Below are 18,388 nucleotides of genomic sequence, written 5' to 3'. Positions count from 1 at the left end.
TACATAAGGACACTCTTGTGGTCTCCAGATTTATGCTATGAAGATCCAGAACTCACATACATCTTAATTAAAATAAATTAAAAAAAAAAATCACAACAACAGCAGAAAGTTGTCGTCTGTAGAACTTCTCTGTCCACATACCAGATAGGATAAGCTTATAGTAAACAGTTTCTCTTGGCTGTACAGTTTTGAAAGGGAATTAATTTTTACTTTTGTTCACTGCACAAATAAAATGAATACATAACTTTGTACATAAGGATGTTTTTTTCTGTTAGTAAATGTCTTTTGCTACAGCTGAGGAATACTCAGAGTTCAGTGTTTGTTTGGGGTTTTTTTTACAGCTTCTCATATACACCCAAGTCCTTTTATGTGGAGATACTTTAACCTCAGTAGTTTTATCTCTTACTTTTTTTGTTGGGTTTTTTAGCTGTGAAATTATTGGAAACATTTTAGAACTGGTTATATGCAGAAACTTTCAGGCTATTTTTATCCCAAATCTTGTAGCTGCTTTGCTCTACTTTTCAGGTGTGTCTTTTTCTTTAACTATTTTTACCCTTCTGATGACCTTTGATTTTAAAAAAGTAAATGGGAAAGTTGGCCTTACCATATGGGTTTTGATGAATCTTTCATATGATTGTTTCCTGCAATTGGATTCCTGCAGCAAATCCAGTGGGATCAAATTTGAGACTTAAGTTGTCTGTGAAGCTAGAGAAACATGTAAAGAAGTACATTTTCTTACCTACAGCAATAGTAAGATTAGAGAGGTGAAGCAACATGATGTGATTTCCTATTTACTTTTTGTATTCAAGTCCACGTGAATAATAAAGAGACTTTACCCATGTGTTAGAAATCTAGCAAGATGTTTCAATGGCTTTTATGTATGTATATAGGTAGATAATAATACATGTATGTTATTTTTCTGCTTTGGCAGCAGACTACTGACTCATCATTTGGTCGAGTGTATTTTGTCCTCCTATGCCCCCTCCCCCCAAAGCCCTACCCTCCTTAGCAACAGCTTCTTGTCTTTTTTTTTTTTTTTTAATAACATCAAGTAAGATATTGCCAAGGTAAAAAGCCTACTATTCTGTTTGCAGTTGTATGTCCTTGTTGTTGTAATTTCACTCCACACAGCCTTAATACAAATCTGCATCTGGAAAAGAAGCAGAATAGCTGGTCTAGTCACCAAAGGAGAAGCTGTTGTGGGGAATGTCTGTACTCGTGTTGTTGAGAATTCTCCACTGAGTGGCACTTGCTGAAGTAATTTGACATTGTGCAGAGCTTAACGCCTACAGATTATTAGGTTTTGCTGCTGATTTTTTCATCTGCCTTTAGAATCTTCTGCTTGTGGTTTTGTAAGTGATGACCTGCTGAGCCATGGGTACTCAATCTGTCTCTGTTTTGAAACAAGGAGGTCTCGTCTTTGATGACATTGTTGTAGCTGCAGCTTTATGAGTGCTTCTTCAGCAGCTGTCCTGAATTTTGTTGCAGTAGTTTGGCTTCAAATTCCAAACTGAGGTTTCCAGTAAAGTGTGTCTATCAGTAAAAGGCAATAGTAAAGCTGCAGTCCTCTCAATACTGAAAGAGAAGCATAAGCATGGTCTCAAATATGTGTATCTGAGTAGTAGAAAATTAATTTTCTGTTCCCTGAACCTTAATGCTTAATTACTTATTATAATGTTTATATATGCTTACCACTGACTTAGCGCTAAATGTATCACAGATTCACTGCAGGCTGGTTTTTCATGTTGAATTTCTTTGTGTGAATCCATCAGCTTTATTCTGCCATGGTAATTTTAGGAAGATACCTGTGTTTTATCCGATATCATCTTTGCCTATACCTTCAAGTATATACTGTTTCATCCTGTCATGTCTTATAATTAAAGTTTCATTAAAATGAAAAATGAAAACCTGACCATTAAATCAGGTGTTCCTCAAAATTAAGGGGTAGGAATTTTCTCATGCTGCTTCAGTATGTACTAAACTACGGTGTATTGTTAGAGGGCACTTTGCTTTAGAGTTAGCTAGTGGCATATGGTATCATGATTTCACAAGAACCTTCAGATAATCATGATATATTTCCAGACTCCTTGATACCTAAGTAGAATAACTACAGTCTGACACCTTACGTTATCTGTAGTTTCAGCTTTGTATATGAAATAGTTTTTCACCTCCCAGTCTAAAGCAGTGATTCTCCATGATGTGTATTATTAATCACCTGTTATATTTCTTCTCAGAGATAAGGAAATTGCGCTCCTGGTGAATATGCTATTAATGAAGAATTACATTAGATATAGTTATTTAGAAAGCACTCATGGCAATTAAATAGCAGTTACACAACTGTGAAAAGATTTACCCTATGGCTGCCCAGTCATGCACATTATTAGGGTAGTTTTTTCAGTTTGTATCCAATGCAAACGCTTGTGATGTGATGATTATTTCTGTTTTACATACTAATTTTCTGACAGTGTAAAATACATTCTCACCATAATAAAAAAAATTTTTATTAATGCCAGTATTTGCTGTTTGCTTTTCAGTTAAGCTTAATTAATCCAGTTCAGTAGATATCATCTTAATACTGCAAGGCATTTCTGTGAGCACGACTCACCACGAGTCCATCAGATAACATGCTTTTATTTGGTTTGATAACAATAGCAATTCTTGTATGTAGGAAGCTGGCTGTTGCTTTTGACCAAATGCATTTACCCTGGACTAATTCACAACATGTATGCGTACTGACAAATGAAGCACATCTTTGGTTCTCGATCTAGCACCCGACCCTGCACTCAGCATGGAGAGATGATTTTTGGTTATGAAATTCCACAGAAGCCCTGTGCAACCTCTGCCAAGTCATTTGTGGCCATACTAAAACAGCATGTGATGGTGCCTAACACTGACTTGGGTACTTAAAACAGTTCAAGATTAAAAAAAAACAATCACAAAACAACTAAGAACTTCTGCTCTTTATGAGGACTTAAGATCTGACAAGCCTGGGTAGAAAGCAGTCTGACTTGCTTACAAGTCCTTTATTTTGGTGCTGTTGTATATCTCTAGTTCTGTCATCCATACCAGAGGAGGTGATCTGATGAACTTGGCCCTTAGTTACATTGTGATTACTCTTCTGCTTTGTGCCTGCCTTGTGGGGACTGTAATCTGATGTGTATCAGAAGCTATACAGACACTTGCCAGAACCAAACGCTAACCATCTATCATTCAGAGATTCTGCAGACACGGAGTTCCATGCTGTGTAGAATCAGATCTTGCTCAGGACATACAGCAGAGATGAATTCACGTAGCTCCATTTGTAAAACAATCAAAATAGCATTCACAGAAGTACAATGAGAGTTAAGATGCTGACTGTTGATAGGGGTAACATAAAAGCATTTTGAATAAATAGAGGATGATCAGTATCTCTGTGATTTGGGTCAGTCTCAAACAATTTCTTGCCTTTCTTTTTTGTTCTCACAACCAGTAGAAAATATCTTGCCCAGAGGAAAATATGAATTGGTCCTCTGTGGCATAACATGTGGGAAGCTGAGTTTACTTGGAACCAGCCCAGTCTAAGCCAGTGTTATTCAGCCTGTACTGTATAAAACATTAGAAGCAGTCTGCAAAATAATTCCCTGCTCTACTCTTTTATTAATTCAAATATATGCATTTTTCATCTAATGTACAGGTCCCAAATATAATTGTTTTGTTATTTGTTTTAGTAGTGGAACTGATCTTTGCTTTCCTGTTTCTTAAGTAGTCTATTTAGTACCTTCAGTCATGAAACAGGAGAAGGGTACAAGGTGCTGATATAGGGGTTTGGGGATTTTAATTTAGAAAGAGAAGCAGGACATATTGACACTGAAGATAGTGTGACTTTTAGTAGAGGTTTCCTCATAAAAGGGAACCAGAAATGTCACAGTGCACTTTGTTTCCTTGCCTGTAAATAGAAATTAATTTTAACAACTTCACAATTCCTTGTAGCTTTCATGTCAGAATTATAAAATCCTATGATCTTGGAAAGAACAGTCAAAGGCTGTGTATATTGATGGATGCACAGTGGAATGTCACTCCTTAACGATGAGGAGGAAGGGAAACATGAGTATTAAAAAAATAATTGACTTCCTTCTTATATTTAATCAGCATTTTCCAGGCAACTTATATTAAGTTGTAAGGAAGACACTTGTTTTCTACAAGTTCAGCATGGTTTTGTGGAAGCTTTTTGTTTTGGAAACCTTTAAAAATCAATGAGACTTCTGTCCATATAGGATACACGGTTTACTTTAATAGTGGGAGAGGCCCTACTGTGGCCAAACGTTTTGCCTACATCCCAAAGTTTCCACCTTCAAGTCCTCAATTTGTAAGATTCTACAGGTGCATTTCATCCTATAAGATACTCGGATGCTGAAGTACTATTTGCATGTATTTCTGTATGTTTACGTATGTTGCATCTGATTGCTACACACATCAGCAATTACAGTAGCAGTTATGGTAACTCTATTTAGTTATTAGTGTATGGCAATAGTCCATAAATAACTTGGTCAAGGAATCTTATGTTCCTAATCTGTTAAGTAGGTAGGACATCCCAGAGGTTGCTCATGTGTTCCTACACATAGTAATTCCATTCCCAGGACAAGGGGCAGCGAACACAAACTGAAACACAAGAAGTTCCTTCTAAGTATGAGGAAGAACTTACTTTGGGGGTGACAGAGCACTGGAACAGGCTGCCCAGAGAGGCTGTGGGGTCTCCTTCTCTGGAGATATAAAACCACCTGGACATGACTCTGTGCAGCCTCCTCTAGGTGAACCCGCTGTAGCAGGGGGTTGGACTAGATGATCTCCAGAGGTCTGTCCCAACGCTAATCATTCTGGGATTGTTTCTGTGCTTTTAGATCATGCCTATTTTTCACCTTCTACAGTAGTCTGAGGAGGTGCTGCAACCATTTTTACTTTATTTTTATGCACTCGATCTAGTTTCCTTGATTGAAAGCAAATTTCCTTCTCTTAATTTATATGAAGGAAAGTTAGTATTTTGTTGCATTCCTGTGTCCATCTGGGAGACAGTGGAGATTCAGAGAGGGTTGACAGATTGTTTTTCCACCACCTTCAGCAAAGTAGGCAAATCTGTTTTAAAGATGTGTCCAACATATGGTATTATTTTAATGGTTTCAGTGATCAAGTTCAGAGCATAAAATGCTTAAAGTTTAGAAGTTGCAGCATTATTTATTTGAAGAGAAAGAAGCATTTTCACATGGCAATATAATTTATTAAACATCACCCTTTCTTAGAGGTTCATTCTTCTAATGTGTAGCAGATACTGCATAAATTACAGCCATGAAGAACCTTGGTTTTATATATTTAGTAAGTGTTATCAATAGTAGAAATTCACAGGTGGACAGACAAAAATGTCCTGTTCTGGGATTAACTCTAAAATGAGCTCTGCTACACATATGTACCATATGGATCTGTTTTCTTTCTCATCCATTACAGAAATGAGAGGAAGTAGTTCATTGTTTCCTCCTCCAACTCTCAGATTTGCAGGTTCCTCAAGGTAATTTTTTTTTTATATGGTCTATTTAATGTGCTAGGGAATTTTTTAAAGCCTTCTGTTGAATCTTTGGGGAGAAGTTCATGTTAGTGCACTGGAAAAGAGTTCTAAGCCCACAGGTTTACTAGAAAATACAACCATGTTGTTGAACTGCAACTACAGAATTTTTCAGACTCATGTCAGGCTCATTGCTAGCGTGGGTTACTTTGGGGAGGGGGGGGTATACATCATAAATTTGTACCAAATAAACCCCTCGTCTTTGACTTTTCCTCAAAGACGGACATCTACCGATCAAAATATGAGAAGACATTTATGAGTCTGTAATTATACTGTAATGTTCTGCGGAACTGGTTTGTTAGCCAATATCCAGTACGGTATATGCAAAGATTCCTAACGCAAAGTTGCAATGGTCCATTTCATTGGATTATTGCACACCGTGAGTAGGGGAGGGAGAAGTCTGCAAAAGCTAAGGTTTTAGTCATGGAAGTAAACCCACAATTTTTCAGAAATAATTTTTCTCTAAAAATGTTTAGAACATGACTACAGATTTAAAATGCATTTTTAAAAGTGGATAAAGTAATTTATCCACTTAGCGCTAAAGTTCAGACTGTTGTTCAGAAAGACCATAACTGTATTTCATAATGCAGACTTGATGCTAAAATGATTTAAAGGAAATATTACATGTTATTACAGATGTACATATAATTATGCCAAACAGAAATACCTAAATGTGAATTCAGTTGCAACATTAATGGTTGACTCTACGCAAGTGGTTGCATTACGTCCGGATTAACTGCTCCATGAGCAGCCCATTATATTTTTAACATCTTGTTGGTTATGTAGAATGAGTCCCTGCACAGAGGAAAGAGTGCCACTGACAGAATTTTTTAGTAAATTATTTGCATGCATGAACAAATAAGAGTTGTAAGAACTTCCTTAACTGAAGTATATTCCTGATTCCACTGATTTCAAAAAGACTTGAATTTTTTCCTCTAGTTTCTTTTCTATAATTTCCACTTAATTAAGTACATAAATATTTAGAACAGCCGTCTTACATCATCAATGCTTTTGACTAGTATTCTATTCTCCATGAACACATCCATCTAACTGTTGATCAAACAATGCTAAGTTAGAACTGTAGAATAAAATGAAAAATTATTCCAGAGATTTTTCATGGAAGAATGTAAATTTACTTTACTAATAGTTTAGGCTTATGTTAGTTTTCTGCAAAGATGAGGACAGTCAATGAAATTATCACAAAATCATAACCTGAAGTATGTTTGTCATCATTCTTCAATTTATATGTACTGGATTTTTTTACAAAGTTCCTTAGTTAGTAAATTCATATAATACAAACCCACATAGAAAAATAAGAAAAAGAAACTGTATTTAGTCTGCAAACAGTGAATAGAGAAAGCTTTGATATATTTATCAATAATGAAAATATGTAGTGAAATGTAGACTAAATAAAAGAAGATAAACTTTGACAGATATTACAACAAAATCTTGGTTGCTTTTACCCACAAATTTAGAATGTCCTCTTTCTACTGAACATGACTTAGAAAAGGGACAGGAAATATGTAGCATTACTCTTACTAGTAGTCCTTTGAAAAAAATGTAATGATGCCATGATGATGTAAAAAAAATAATTACTTGTAGCTAATCAACATTCAGTTTAAAAGAGTTACCTTGGCAATGAGTCCTATTCAACAGCTAACAAGCAGCTGCTGGTAAACACTAAATAAATGGAAAGCCTTATCTGCAGCCTCGCTAATCCAGATCTGCCAGACTCAATCTGCAGAACATGTGCTCTTGCACATCAACCTCTGTGTTTTCAATTCCCCAAAACATTAGTTTTGCATTTGAGATTTCCTGTCTTTGCATGAACACTGTTTTCTTTGATTGACAAGGATACCTTTCAGAATTTGAAATCTTTCCTCACCAATAGCCTCCCCCTACCTGTCAAATAATTAATTAATTCCATTAATATAAACATACTAATCACTGTGTGTAGAATGGTTTCTTGATGTACTTCTTTGCATGAGTTTCCTAAGAAATGAGCAGGACTCAAAAGCTGATTTCTGATTTTATGATCTTTAAGAGAAACTGCTCTGCTTCATTACGTTATAATGGCATGATTTTTATTTATTTTACAGTCTACATATGTGTGAATAACTAAGAAAAATACCAATAATAAAAGTAAAATCAAAAACTTTTTACTTAACTTCTTTGCTTACTTTTGATCTCTGGTCATTATATTTGTTGAATCTCATGATAAAAAGAAGATTGCAACTATTAGTTGTGTTAGTATTACAGAGCCAGAACAACAAGCTGAACTGCGTTGGAATACATTAATCATCAGATTGTCATTTGAAGTACAAGTAAATTGTTCAATACATGTTTGTATAAATGTACTTACCATTTTCTACAGCTACAAAAAAAATATTTGGCATTGGGAAACAATATTATCTGAGAAATAGTTTTGAAAAATACACTTTTAAATATCTTAATGTTTATAAAAAAAATGGATAGTGGAAGACCCATGTGTAACATTAATTTTTCTTTCTTCACTTTTCAGACCACAGTGAGATTAATACAAAAACATATCTTTACTTTTATCCTTAAATCTTCAGTGCTAAACCTGAAATTATATTTTGCATAAGATCACAGCATCACAGAACGGTCAGGGTTGGAAGAGACCTTTGGAGATCACCTAGTCCAAACCCCTGCTAAAGCAGGTTCACCTAGAGCAGGTTGCACAGAATCACATCCAGGCAGCTTTGGAATGTCTCCAGAGAAGGAGACTCCACGGCCTCTCTGGGCAGCCTGTTCCAGTGTTCTGTCATCCTCAAAGTAGCGAAGTTTTTCCTCATATTCAGATGGAACTTATTGTGTTGCAGTTTGTGCCCGTTGCCCCTCGTCCTGTCACTGGGCTGTACTGAAAGGAGCCTGTCCCCATCCTCTGGACACTCACCCTGAAGATATTTGTAGACATTGATGAGGTCCCCTCTCAGTCTTCTCTTCTCTGGGCTACGCAGGCCCAGCTTTCTCAGTTTTTCCTCATATGGGAGATGTTCCAGTCCCCTCATCATCTTTGTAGCCCTCTGGTGGACCCTCTGCAGTGGTTCCCTGTCTCTGTTGAACTGGGGAGCCCAGAACTGGACATACTCCAGATGTGGCCTCACCAGGGCAGAGTAGAGGGGGAGGATCACCTCCCTCGACTCACTTGCCATGCTTCTCCTAAGGCAGCCCATGATACCATTGACCACCTTGGCCACAAGGCTGGCTCATGGGCAACTTGCTACCCACCAAAACTCCCAGGTCCTTCTCCACAGAGCTGCCTTCCAGCAGGTCAGTCCCCAGCCTGTACTGGTGCAGAGGGTTGTTCCTCCTGAGGTGCAGGACCCTACACTTGCCTTTGCTGAACTTCATCAGGTTCCTCTCTACCCAACTCTCAGGCCTGTCCAGGTCTTACTAGATGGCATTGCAGCTTTCTGGTGTATCAGATAGATCAGAAGACATTTTATTAGTTACTAGTAATGGATAATATAATTCTGACACCTAGTAGTTATAGAGTTCTGACTGGGTTCCCCTTCTAGCAGTTTGAAATGTTTAATGGGTTGGAGAATATTCAGCAGAGAAAGCTAAGCACATATGCCGTGTAAATATATCTATTTGCAGGTAGATGTTACAAGGGGAAAATGGCGGAGGATGTGTGTGCTCATTTATTTGTGTAAGAAAGTATTTTCTACTTTAAGCATTGGCTGTGTAGACTTACATTTTACAGAAAATTTGAGCTATATGATAAAAGCTAAGAATAATTATTAACTTCAGTTTGAGCTATGGATCTGTGAAGTGATACAGGGGAAGGTGGATTGACTTAAAGTAAAATAGAGAAGCCTGGGATTAATGCAGTCATCTAGCGATGCACGGCTATGTGTGGGCCTTTCTTTTTATTTCCTAAGTCAAATTCTTGCATCTAGTGATAGAAGTTCTGCTGAAGCTTATGCCTCCCTTCAGGGCATGCCTCGCATGGTTCAAAGGCACATCATTCTGGGTGGTCTAGGGATATGACTAAGGCAGGACACCAGAGGGGGTCTCATCCAGTCATCTTTGGGCAGAAGGATGACAGACAAATCGTATAGACCTCAAAAGTGGACGGAAGGTTTAAACAGAAGGGAAAGAACAGCAGTGAATGTGTTAGAATGTCCTGCAAGAATCAGCTCGTTTTTTGGAAAATGAGTATCTCAATGATTGTGGGAATTTCAGGAGTGGTATAGACCCTATGGAGTTCAGGAACCACTTTTCCAAATTACACATAGCCAGTTCCTCAGTAAGTTCTATACTAGTACACAGAGATACAACCTCTGATTCTTAAAAAACCATAAATCTGTACAGAGTTATAAAGATACTGTTGAGTAATTTACAATAATAGAGTTCAGGAACATTAAAACTTTGAGCTAGGTAAAGCTGTGCCGATAGGACACAATGTACAGGATTGGGAACTTTGAACGGGATGTATTTCATATGATGGAAGAGAAACATTGATTGGTGTTGGGGTCTGCAGCGGGTCTGCAGACAAGTTAGTTGACTTCAAAGACTTAGCCGTGTACCTTTAAGACAGCCACAAATTGTCAGGTATGTAAACAGGGTGTGAAGAACCGGAACTTAAAACTGCAGCATACAGGCACCTACAGCAACAGCAAATAGCAAGCAAGAAGGAGGACACAAAAACCTATCAGGGTCTAACACCTGTACTGTCTAAGATATATAAATAGTTTGTATAAACAATAAAGGCCATTTTGTCCAAACCCAGCCACGCAGACATAGTGTTTCTTTTCAGTCCGCCTCAACTTGCGTCACTACAGATTGGTAGTAATGTTGATGGTTTGATGTAAAAAATTGCCCTCTTGTGGTAGATCTGGACCAAGATAGTGTATTTTTTCAGTATCTATAGAATTAGAACAGTTGGGTTAGGTTGGTTATGTGAATGCTTCATCTCTAATATGTTATTCATACTGATCACATTTGCATATGAGTCACATTGAGTCTGAATTTGCCAGATGTCCGTTTATGTTTGTTTAAATAATGAGATCATTCCATGAAGTGAGCAGGACCTAAAAATACAGAGGGAGGACTGTAGAAAAACAAGATTTAAAATTCCTTACTTACATATTTTCATATCTCATGGTACATTATGCAAGCAGAAGCACGGCAGTGTTGAGGCACTGTTCAAAATAAATGTGTCCATTGCTAACACTTCATTAAACAATATATTATATAAAAAAACTTCAATGGATTTGTTTCTATTTCCCAGTCAATTTCCTTCCTCAGAAGGAAACCATTCAATAATGGGAATGGTTTCCTTCTGAGTGTATTCAAATGTACCATTTTCAAAGCCAGCATCATTTTGCGGCTTCTTATTTTGTTATGTGAAGGTCCCAAGTCTTTTCAGGGTGTTTTGTCATTTACGGCAGCATGGAAGAATTTTAAGATATCCTGTTCAAGGCAAAGCTTATACATAAACTGAGCAGGCAAGGGGTAACTGAATTCTGAATTTTATGTTATTGAATTTACATAAACTTTTAACAAGCAATAAACTTTTCTTACGCACAAAGGGACACTACCAACTAACCCCTTGAGTTCCACAAAGACTCCTGAAATGTGTACCTAATTCATCTGAGACTTTTAAAATCTTTCTCAAGCATGAAGAAATTCTGTTTTGTTCGTCTTGCAGCCAATCACTACGCACATTAAACATTTACATTAGTACTTGGTGAAAGAAATTTAACCATGTACAATTTGAGATGGCTGCTTTGGTAAAGAGAGTTAAAAACAGCATATCAGAACACACATCTGGTGAGCTACTTTGATCTCTTTAAAACAGAATCTGCAAGGAAAGGCTGCAAGAAAAGAAAATGGAGAGTTTAGCCAAAGCTCTCGGTCAAAGCTTAATTAAAGAACTGCCTAGGAGTATAGATGGAATAATATGCAATAAAAGGAAATCATTGAAAATCATTTTCATGATAAGCTTCTCCAACTGATATACCTACCAGAAGCAACAGAACGTGATGACATAATATGTTTAGAGATAGAGGCTTCTCATGTTCTTTCTTAAGACGTAACAGATGCTATTATGTGCATTGCGCTGTATCTGCCTGTCCCCCAGAGAAATACGGGTCACAAGCACAAAAGCATCTGCAAGCTTCCCCATGCAAAATGTTCTTTATAAATTGGAACAGAGAAGAAGAAGGAGGCAAGATCCCTTTCAAGTCAGAAGAAATGCACATCACAACAATGTGTTTATGTTGTTCATTTGTTCCAGACTGTCTTTCCAGATACAGCTTCTTTAAAGCTTAGTTTGCTGTTTGTATGTCTTTCATTTTCTTGTCAGTAGTAACTGTTACTTAAATATATCAAGACCAGACTTTTCTGAAACTTGTTTGAACTAGACCTGCTTTAAAATCTGTTGTAAATCAGTGAGCTAGGTTCACATCAGGCTATGTATGGAACGGTAGTGTCTGCTTTTGCTAAGAGATGCAAGAATTTGCACAACAGTTGGAAATTTGCAGAAGCAGTATAAGCAGACATATTACTGAAGGAGAGTTTTATGGTTGTTTGGCTTCTAGAAAATATGTGTGTATTCTGCTTCTGACTAGATTTGACACATTCATCTCTGTTGAAACAAAATGCCAAAATATGCAAACTAACAGAGCCTGGTTTTGCCCATTAGAGGAACTTAAAGAGCAGCAAAGGACAGGGTCATAAAAATGTTTCCCTTTGTGTATTCAGTCACAGCGCTGCAGCAATACCCTGAGTGCGTTTTCAAAGTGGGAAGGTATCACTAACTTTGCCTTGCATTCTGTTTTAATATTAAAAAAAAAAATATCTATTATAAAACAGAATGTCCATTCAAACAGTTGTTGAAGCAACTGTCCAAACTGTCCAGACTGCTGAATGATGAGCATATCTGTGCAGAGAGATACCGCAGGATCAGAATTTTTGTTGAAAGCTGTAATTAAAGCTATGAGTGCTAGATACGTGAGGCACGATATAGTTTTTTTGAAAAATACAGCTACACACAGACGATTACCGCCAGACTGTGAGACTAGTTGCTTTTGTCTGCTAGGGCCACATGGCCTCACATTAGCATTTTGCTGGTGTTACAGAGTTCAAGACATTGCTCATGGACTTGTGCATAGCAGTTTGACAGAGGTGCAGAGCTGGACTTCTTCCAAATTCCATTGCTTCCTTTCTCTGAAGTGGCATGACTTTTATTTCCTATTAGCCTTGTACCACTATGTGATTGTTACATATGTATTTAGTTTAATTTGTGGCTGATTAAAGGATAGTCAAGTTGAAAACATTTCTCAATTGTGATATTAATTTGACATTTGAACTTTAAAGTTCAAATGAAAGGAATTCTGCAGTGCATTTTATTTATTAATGTTATGACATTAAGAAAATTCAAAATACCTTTCAGTAAACCACATTTTTATGTCAGTTGTATGACATAACCTACCAAGTCTTCTTATTGTGTTCTTATCTGGTTTGGTGGGGAAGAAAGGGCCATTGTCTTTACTGTGAGTAACTGTATAGTTCACATTGGCAGTAGGGGACCCCAATAAAATGCTGGAATAAACAAAGTAGGCAGAAAATATTACCACTTTTCCTCTGGGAACTATTTAAACGTGCTTCTATTTAAATTAACAGTTGACTTAGCATTTTTGAATATGCAGTTGTACGTAGTGTTCATTTTAAAGCAGAAGCAGTATCTTTTGTAAAAGCAACAGCTGCAATTTTAAAAGATGCTGTGGGAATTTTTCTAGTGTGGCAGCTGGGCTGTTTAGCTTTTTCAAATTTCTTGTGTAGAATTTGACAGCTGTTGGAAAGTTACTTTTAGTCTTCTGTACATTTTGAAGAAATGCAAATACTTCATTAAAAAGTTGTTACTAAATTGCATGTATAGAAGTTACGTAGGTTCTTTTGTTGTTATCACATTTGGTTGTTGAATTTTTGTTGTTGAATATGGTTGAATTTTTGCTGACAAACCTTGACATTTATTTCCAGGTCTTTCTAAAGTTGATCTACCTTTTTTATTGTTTCAACAGCTTGATCAAGTTGTCCGTCAGAGAAGTCTGCATAGTTTGGAACTTTTCCTCTCATGTGCACAGAAACAGTTAAGCATTTTATTAAAGGATGAGCCAGCCACTACAGAGGAAAACAGAGACTGACATTCTCAGTACTGCTGATAAAGTCTGATTTGTGAAGCTGCAAATGATGAATATTTTCTAATATTTTTGAGATTGTATCATTGATTCAAGATTGATCTGAAACAACACTTCATAGAAGTATTTGTGGATTATGTTCTTTTATTTATTTATTTTACTACTACCATCAGATTGGAAATATGGGAGGGAAAAAATTCCTGGAAAATTTTTGTTTTATTTGTGATTTGCTTTCATTACATTTTCTTCTAGCCCATGATTGAAGTTCTGGGTAACTGCAGCAATGATGAAAACATTTCCACTGTTATGTCTGTTTTACATTTGGCATTGTGTGTTGGTGTAATCTATCAGTATTTCTGATATATTAAAAAATGGAGAAAAATATTTAATTGACTATAGAAACAAATCCATCTCTATTTCCAAAGTATATGCCCAAGGGCATTGCCTCAGGTGAGCCTGAGGATCTTATTATTTCTTGGTACTTTTGATGTGTAACAGAAAAATCAGTACATAAACGTTAGAACATTGACAGGCATTTCTTTAGTCACTTATAAAGAACTCCAGCTCTAGTAATATAAAAGTTTAAAAACTAAACCGTGCATCTTTTAAGAGTAGGGCAAAACATTGCCATAACCGATGTATAGTATGTATTTTATTTCTGTTTTACAAGGCTAGTTTGATTCCAAAAGTTGTTTTCTCATGAAAGTACGATTAATGTGACTGACCTCTGTTTCAGGAAGATGTATGTAATTATGTGGAGATTGATACTGCACTGCCTCAGTGGAATTTCTGACAGAATGAGGAGTGCAGCTTGGTGATGTTGGGTGCCCTTTCTAAACCCATTGAAGGAAGTAGGAAAAATCCCCACTGGCACTATTGGGCTTTGGATCAAGTCATAGGTCTTTCTAGTCCTGCTAATGTGAGCATGGAGGGGAATTTCTGTGCCTAGACTCTTTTGATTGTAGATTTGGGGCCTTAGTTGTAAAAAACTTCTGAATGAAATAAGAGAAAATTAAATGTTCATGCTTAGGGATGTAAATAAACTGAGAATGATATCTCTTATGGTGAGCTTGTGATTTAGTGGAGGACTCTACGGGCATTTTTTAGTGTGGTTCTCATTATTCAGTGATGTTTTCAGTTTCTTGTTTGGCTGTTTTTTTGCATCAGCAGTCAGTTTTCATAAATTGCTTTTTTATAGCAATAAGGAAACACCAAATGGTGGCAGCGTGAAATACATATTGCAAGATTTTTATTTAAATCTTTTTCTGTGCTTCATTTTTGTAATCAAAACCAAAGGGTTTGTCCTGTGTATGCAAAGGTTCACTGAAGAAGTAAATAATGCTGCTTTTACTAGATGATGACCTCACCCTACATACAGATGAAAATCTAGTTGTCTTTTGGATATTTCTTGACTGATCAGTTTCCTTTTCTTCTGGCAGACAAAAAATACTTCAGTGTTAATGAGTCGCCTACTTATTTATTGTTCCTAAACCAGTGAAATTCTTGTCTTTGTCAACCGCACCGAAGATGACACAGATGTCCATGTGGGTTTTTTTGGAAAGCAGAGGCAATGTAAAATGAAATTGATTGTCTAGTGCTGTCTCACAATCGATGTTTAATTGTGGAAATGTGGTATGAGCAGGTTCCTAGATGAACTTCAGCATTCTTGGTTTTACTTCTAGGCCTGTACATTCAATAGTATTCCTTTTACTAAAGACATCAAAGTGTTCCCCATGGAAGCTAAAGCCTTAGTGTTATATGAGTGTTCTCCTACTAAAGTTTTAAATTCTGACATGCAGCCAGATGTAAAAGCATTTGTTGGAGAAGCTTATGATTGGTGTCAATAAGAATTCACTGACAACTATCGTGTATCTTTCCCATTAGAACATCACGTCTTGTTTAATCTCAGCTCTTGAATATTGTGATTATCACAGAGAAATATAGGTATCTTTTTCTTACCTTTGACAGTCCTTTAATCTTTCTCTTTACCCTGACCTTTGACAGTTAGTCCTTTAATCTTTCTCTTTACCCTGCAAGCAAATGTGCAGAATTAGACCACAGACATACAAGATCAGATTGGGAGCTTGGATTATGTTCAAAACTACAAGTCTCAGAAAATGATTTTTTTTAGGCTTAGGTTTTTAATTTATAAAGCTTAGGGGTTTTCATTATTTCTGCCTAATCATGTATAATACATTTTGTGGAAATTTGGAAGGAGGAAAGGCAGAGAGAAGTTTGCAAACCCAATCTAGGTCCTAGAAGGTGACATCACAATTTTGGGGGTTTTATTCATACAGATTGAAGAATGACATATAAGAGAAAATAGTATGTTCAAGGCCTACAGGGTAGAACTTTGTCAGCCTCTGTGGCATGGCTGCTAGTGTAACAATGTTGGCAGGACTTATGTAATGGGAGGAACAAGAAGCCTGAGAACTAATCATTAGAATCAAAAGCAAGGACTAAAACGTTCAAGCTAGTGAGCCTTCAGTCTAGAACATCACCAGAGCTCATATAATATACAACCTTTATATATACATATATATATGATTATGTACCCTATATTAGAAATAAGCCATAAATCTTGTCATATAAAGAAGTGTTTTAAACAATTGCTGTGTATATCAAAAGTTACTGAAGAGACAGTGTAACAGTAGATCCATTGGTGTCTTTCGTTGGTGTCAGTTAGGCCCATCCTGTTTTAACACTTCTACCTGATGGTCTAGAACAGAGACGATCAGAACAGTGGGTTTTGTACCTAATAGTTTACTAAGTTAATACTGAATATTTTGATATCATATAGTCCTACACATTTGTGTTGTATTTATGTTTCTGTTGGATCCCTACCTGCTTCCATTACAGAATACTAATTAGCTCTGAGACTGTATGTGTACAAGTTGTTAACAAAGAAGAAATCATTTACCCCACACATCTTGTACGCTGTCTGTTGTTAAGATATGGGAATATCTGAATTTTTGCCTTGCTTTGAGAATCTCATTGACAAATGACACTTGAATTCCTGGAAGCATTGAATTCCTTCACTCCATCATAAGAAGGCAGAAGAAAAGTAAGTAAAAGTAAGCAAAGTAAGAAAAGTAAGTAGTCATTCCAGAGGCTGAGGGTGCATTAGTGTTTTGAGACTTTTGTGCATCTTTACATTGGCATCTGATGAAAAGTTGCCTCATGTCCTGCCAGCTCAGTAAATGCCAATGTTAATTCCCGACTGTCTGAAATTATCCATGCAGACATGACATTAAAGACCCCAATTCCTGTTCACATTGAAACTCCCTTATAGCACCCTAGACCCTACTCTTCCACTGTGTATTTTCTATGTCCACATATTTGAGTTTACAGATTTTTCCCCGCCCCTTGGATGGAGGGAATATCTGGTCAGATTCCACCTTGTTTCCTAGCAGGAAATAGCCACCAATAACGTTTCATCAAGGGGACAGATATAATTTCTACCCACTTCCAGATCATGTACAGTCAGTGCACTTACCAAATGGACTTAGTGCAAATCTAAAATGGGCTGGATCGGGGCATACCCAATCTAGCTTGCAGCTAGTTAGCTTTCTTGATGCCAGGTGAGTAGGTGTTAAAGCATAGACCACAGCATGGTCTAACTAACCTTTTACATCTTCCTGCTTTCCCAGCTGCATTGCAGCCTACACTGAGCTACCTGTAATACACAGTTCCCTTTAACTGCTCTAGGTACTGTGAACTCTGTTGCAGGAATGACTGACTTGTGGATGAAATTGTCTTAAATTTTTTTACATGGCCATTATAAGTACTCTAATGGAAAGATTTTATAACATATATGGCATTCCTTTTTCATCAATGGATTATAATTGTGCCAAAGAAACATTGGTCTGGAAAATACTTGTAACATGGGTATAATTTCGGCCTTAATTCAATTCAGTGTGCTTGCAGGAATTGACAGAACAAATGTTTTCTTTTCTGTGATCTGTCCAACTGTATTGTTCTTCTAAGGCTTCAAGAATTGATGGCTTATCTGCTGGTATAGCTTAAGCACAGTTTTCTTTATTAATTTTTAAGTCTACATGAAACTATTGACACTGCTGATGAATCGGGGTCGCATCTGAACAGTTGAACATCATGGGGAAACCATGTGAGTTGCACTCTTTTTGGCTCAAGTTTTGTATTTGCCTTTGAAAGCATATGCTTCATTAGCTAAAGGAAAGCATGAGGTGTGTAAACTTCTTGTAGACATTACCTAAGCAGTTCACTTGCCATGGTAATGTAGTAGCTAAAAACGTCCTCAGCAAGCTCCCTCGTACGTGGAGCAAAAGGTCAGTCTTGCTGAATGCCATTTGCCACAGATACATTTGCCACACTGTAGGTTATGGTGTTTACATTTCTGTGGAAGCATTGCTGGCATTACCTTAAAAAGACCTATAGTAATGTCCTGAAAGTGGTGAGAGCCAACTATATGTGCTGGTGACAACCCAGTACTTGGCAACACAAAAAATATTTTTCTTTTTAATTGATCTCGTTCATTGTATAGTGTGTATTTAAAACTTGTTGTATCACCTTTTAGTGATACAACATTCCTGTGATAATAATAATTATTATCCCATGGTAATAACAATAATTTCCTGTGATGTGGTAT

General features: G+C 36.8%; 1 protein-coding gene across 8 annotated transcripts in view; it reads left to right on the top strand.

Annotated features, from left to right (window-relative positions):
• Nucleotides 1–14,816, top strand: part of CCDC91 (coiled-coil domain containing 91) — a 166,222-nt gene extending 151,406 nt beyond the window's left edge. For all 8 annotated transcript variants that reach the window (XM_080392391.1, XM_080392387.1, XM_080392390.1 and 5 more), the window contains one exon: nucleotides 13,645–14,816. In XM_080392391.1, coding sequence (XP_080248517.1) covers nucleotides 13,645–13,767 — 123 coding nt within the window. In that variant the 3' untranslated portion in view covers nucleotides 13,768–14,816. The remainder of the gene's footprint in view (nucleotides 1–13,644) is intronic.
• The last annotated feature ends 3,572 nt before the right edge of the window (nucleotides 14,817–18,388 follow it).

This window comes from Falco punctatus (assembly GCF_963210335.1).
Source record: "Falco punctatus genome assembly, chromosome: 6".
In the NCBI taxonomy this organism is placed as follows: Eukaryota; Metazoa; Chordata; class Aves; order Falconiformes; family Falconidae; genus Falco; species Falco punctatus.
Note: the sequence above shows the minus strand (reverse complement) of the source record. Positions and strands in the feature narration are given on the sequence as shown.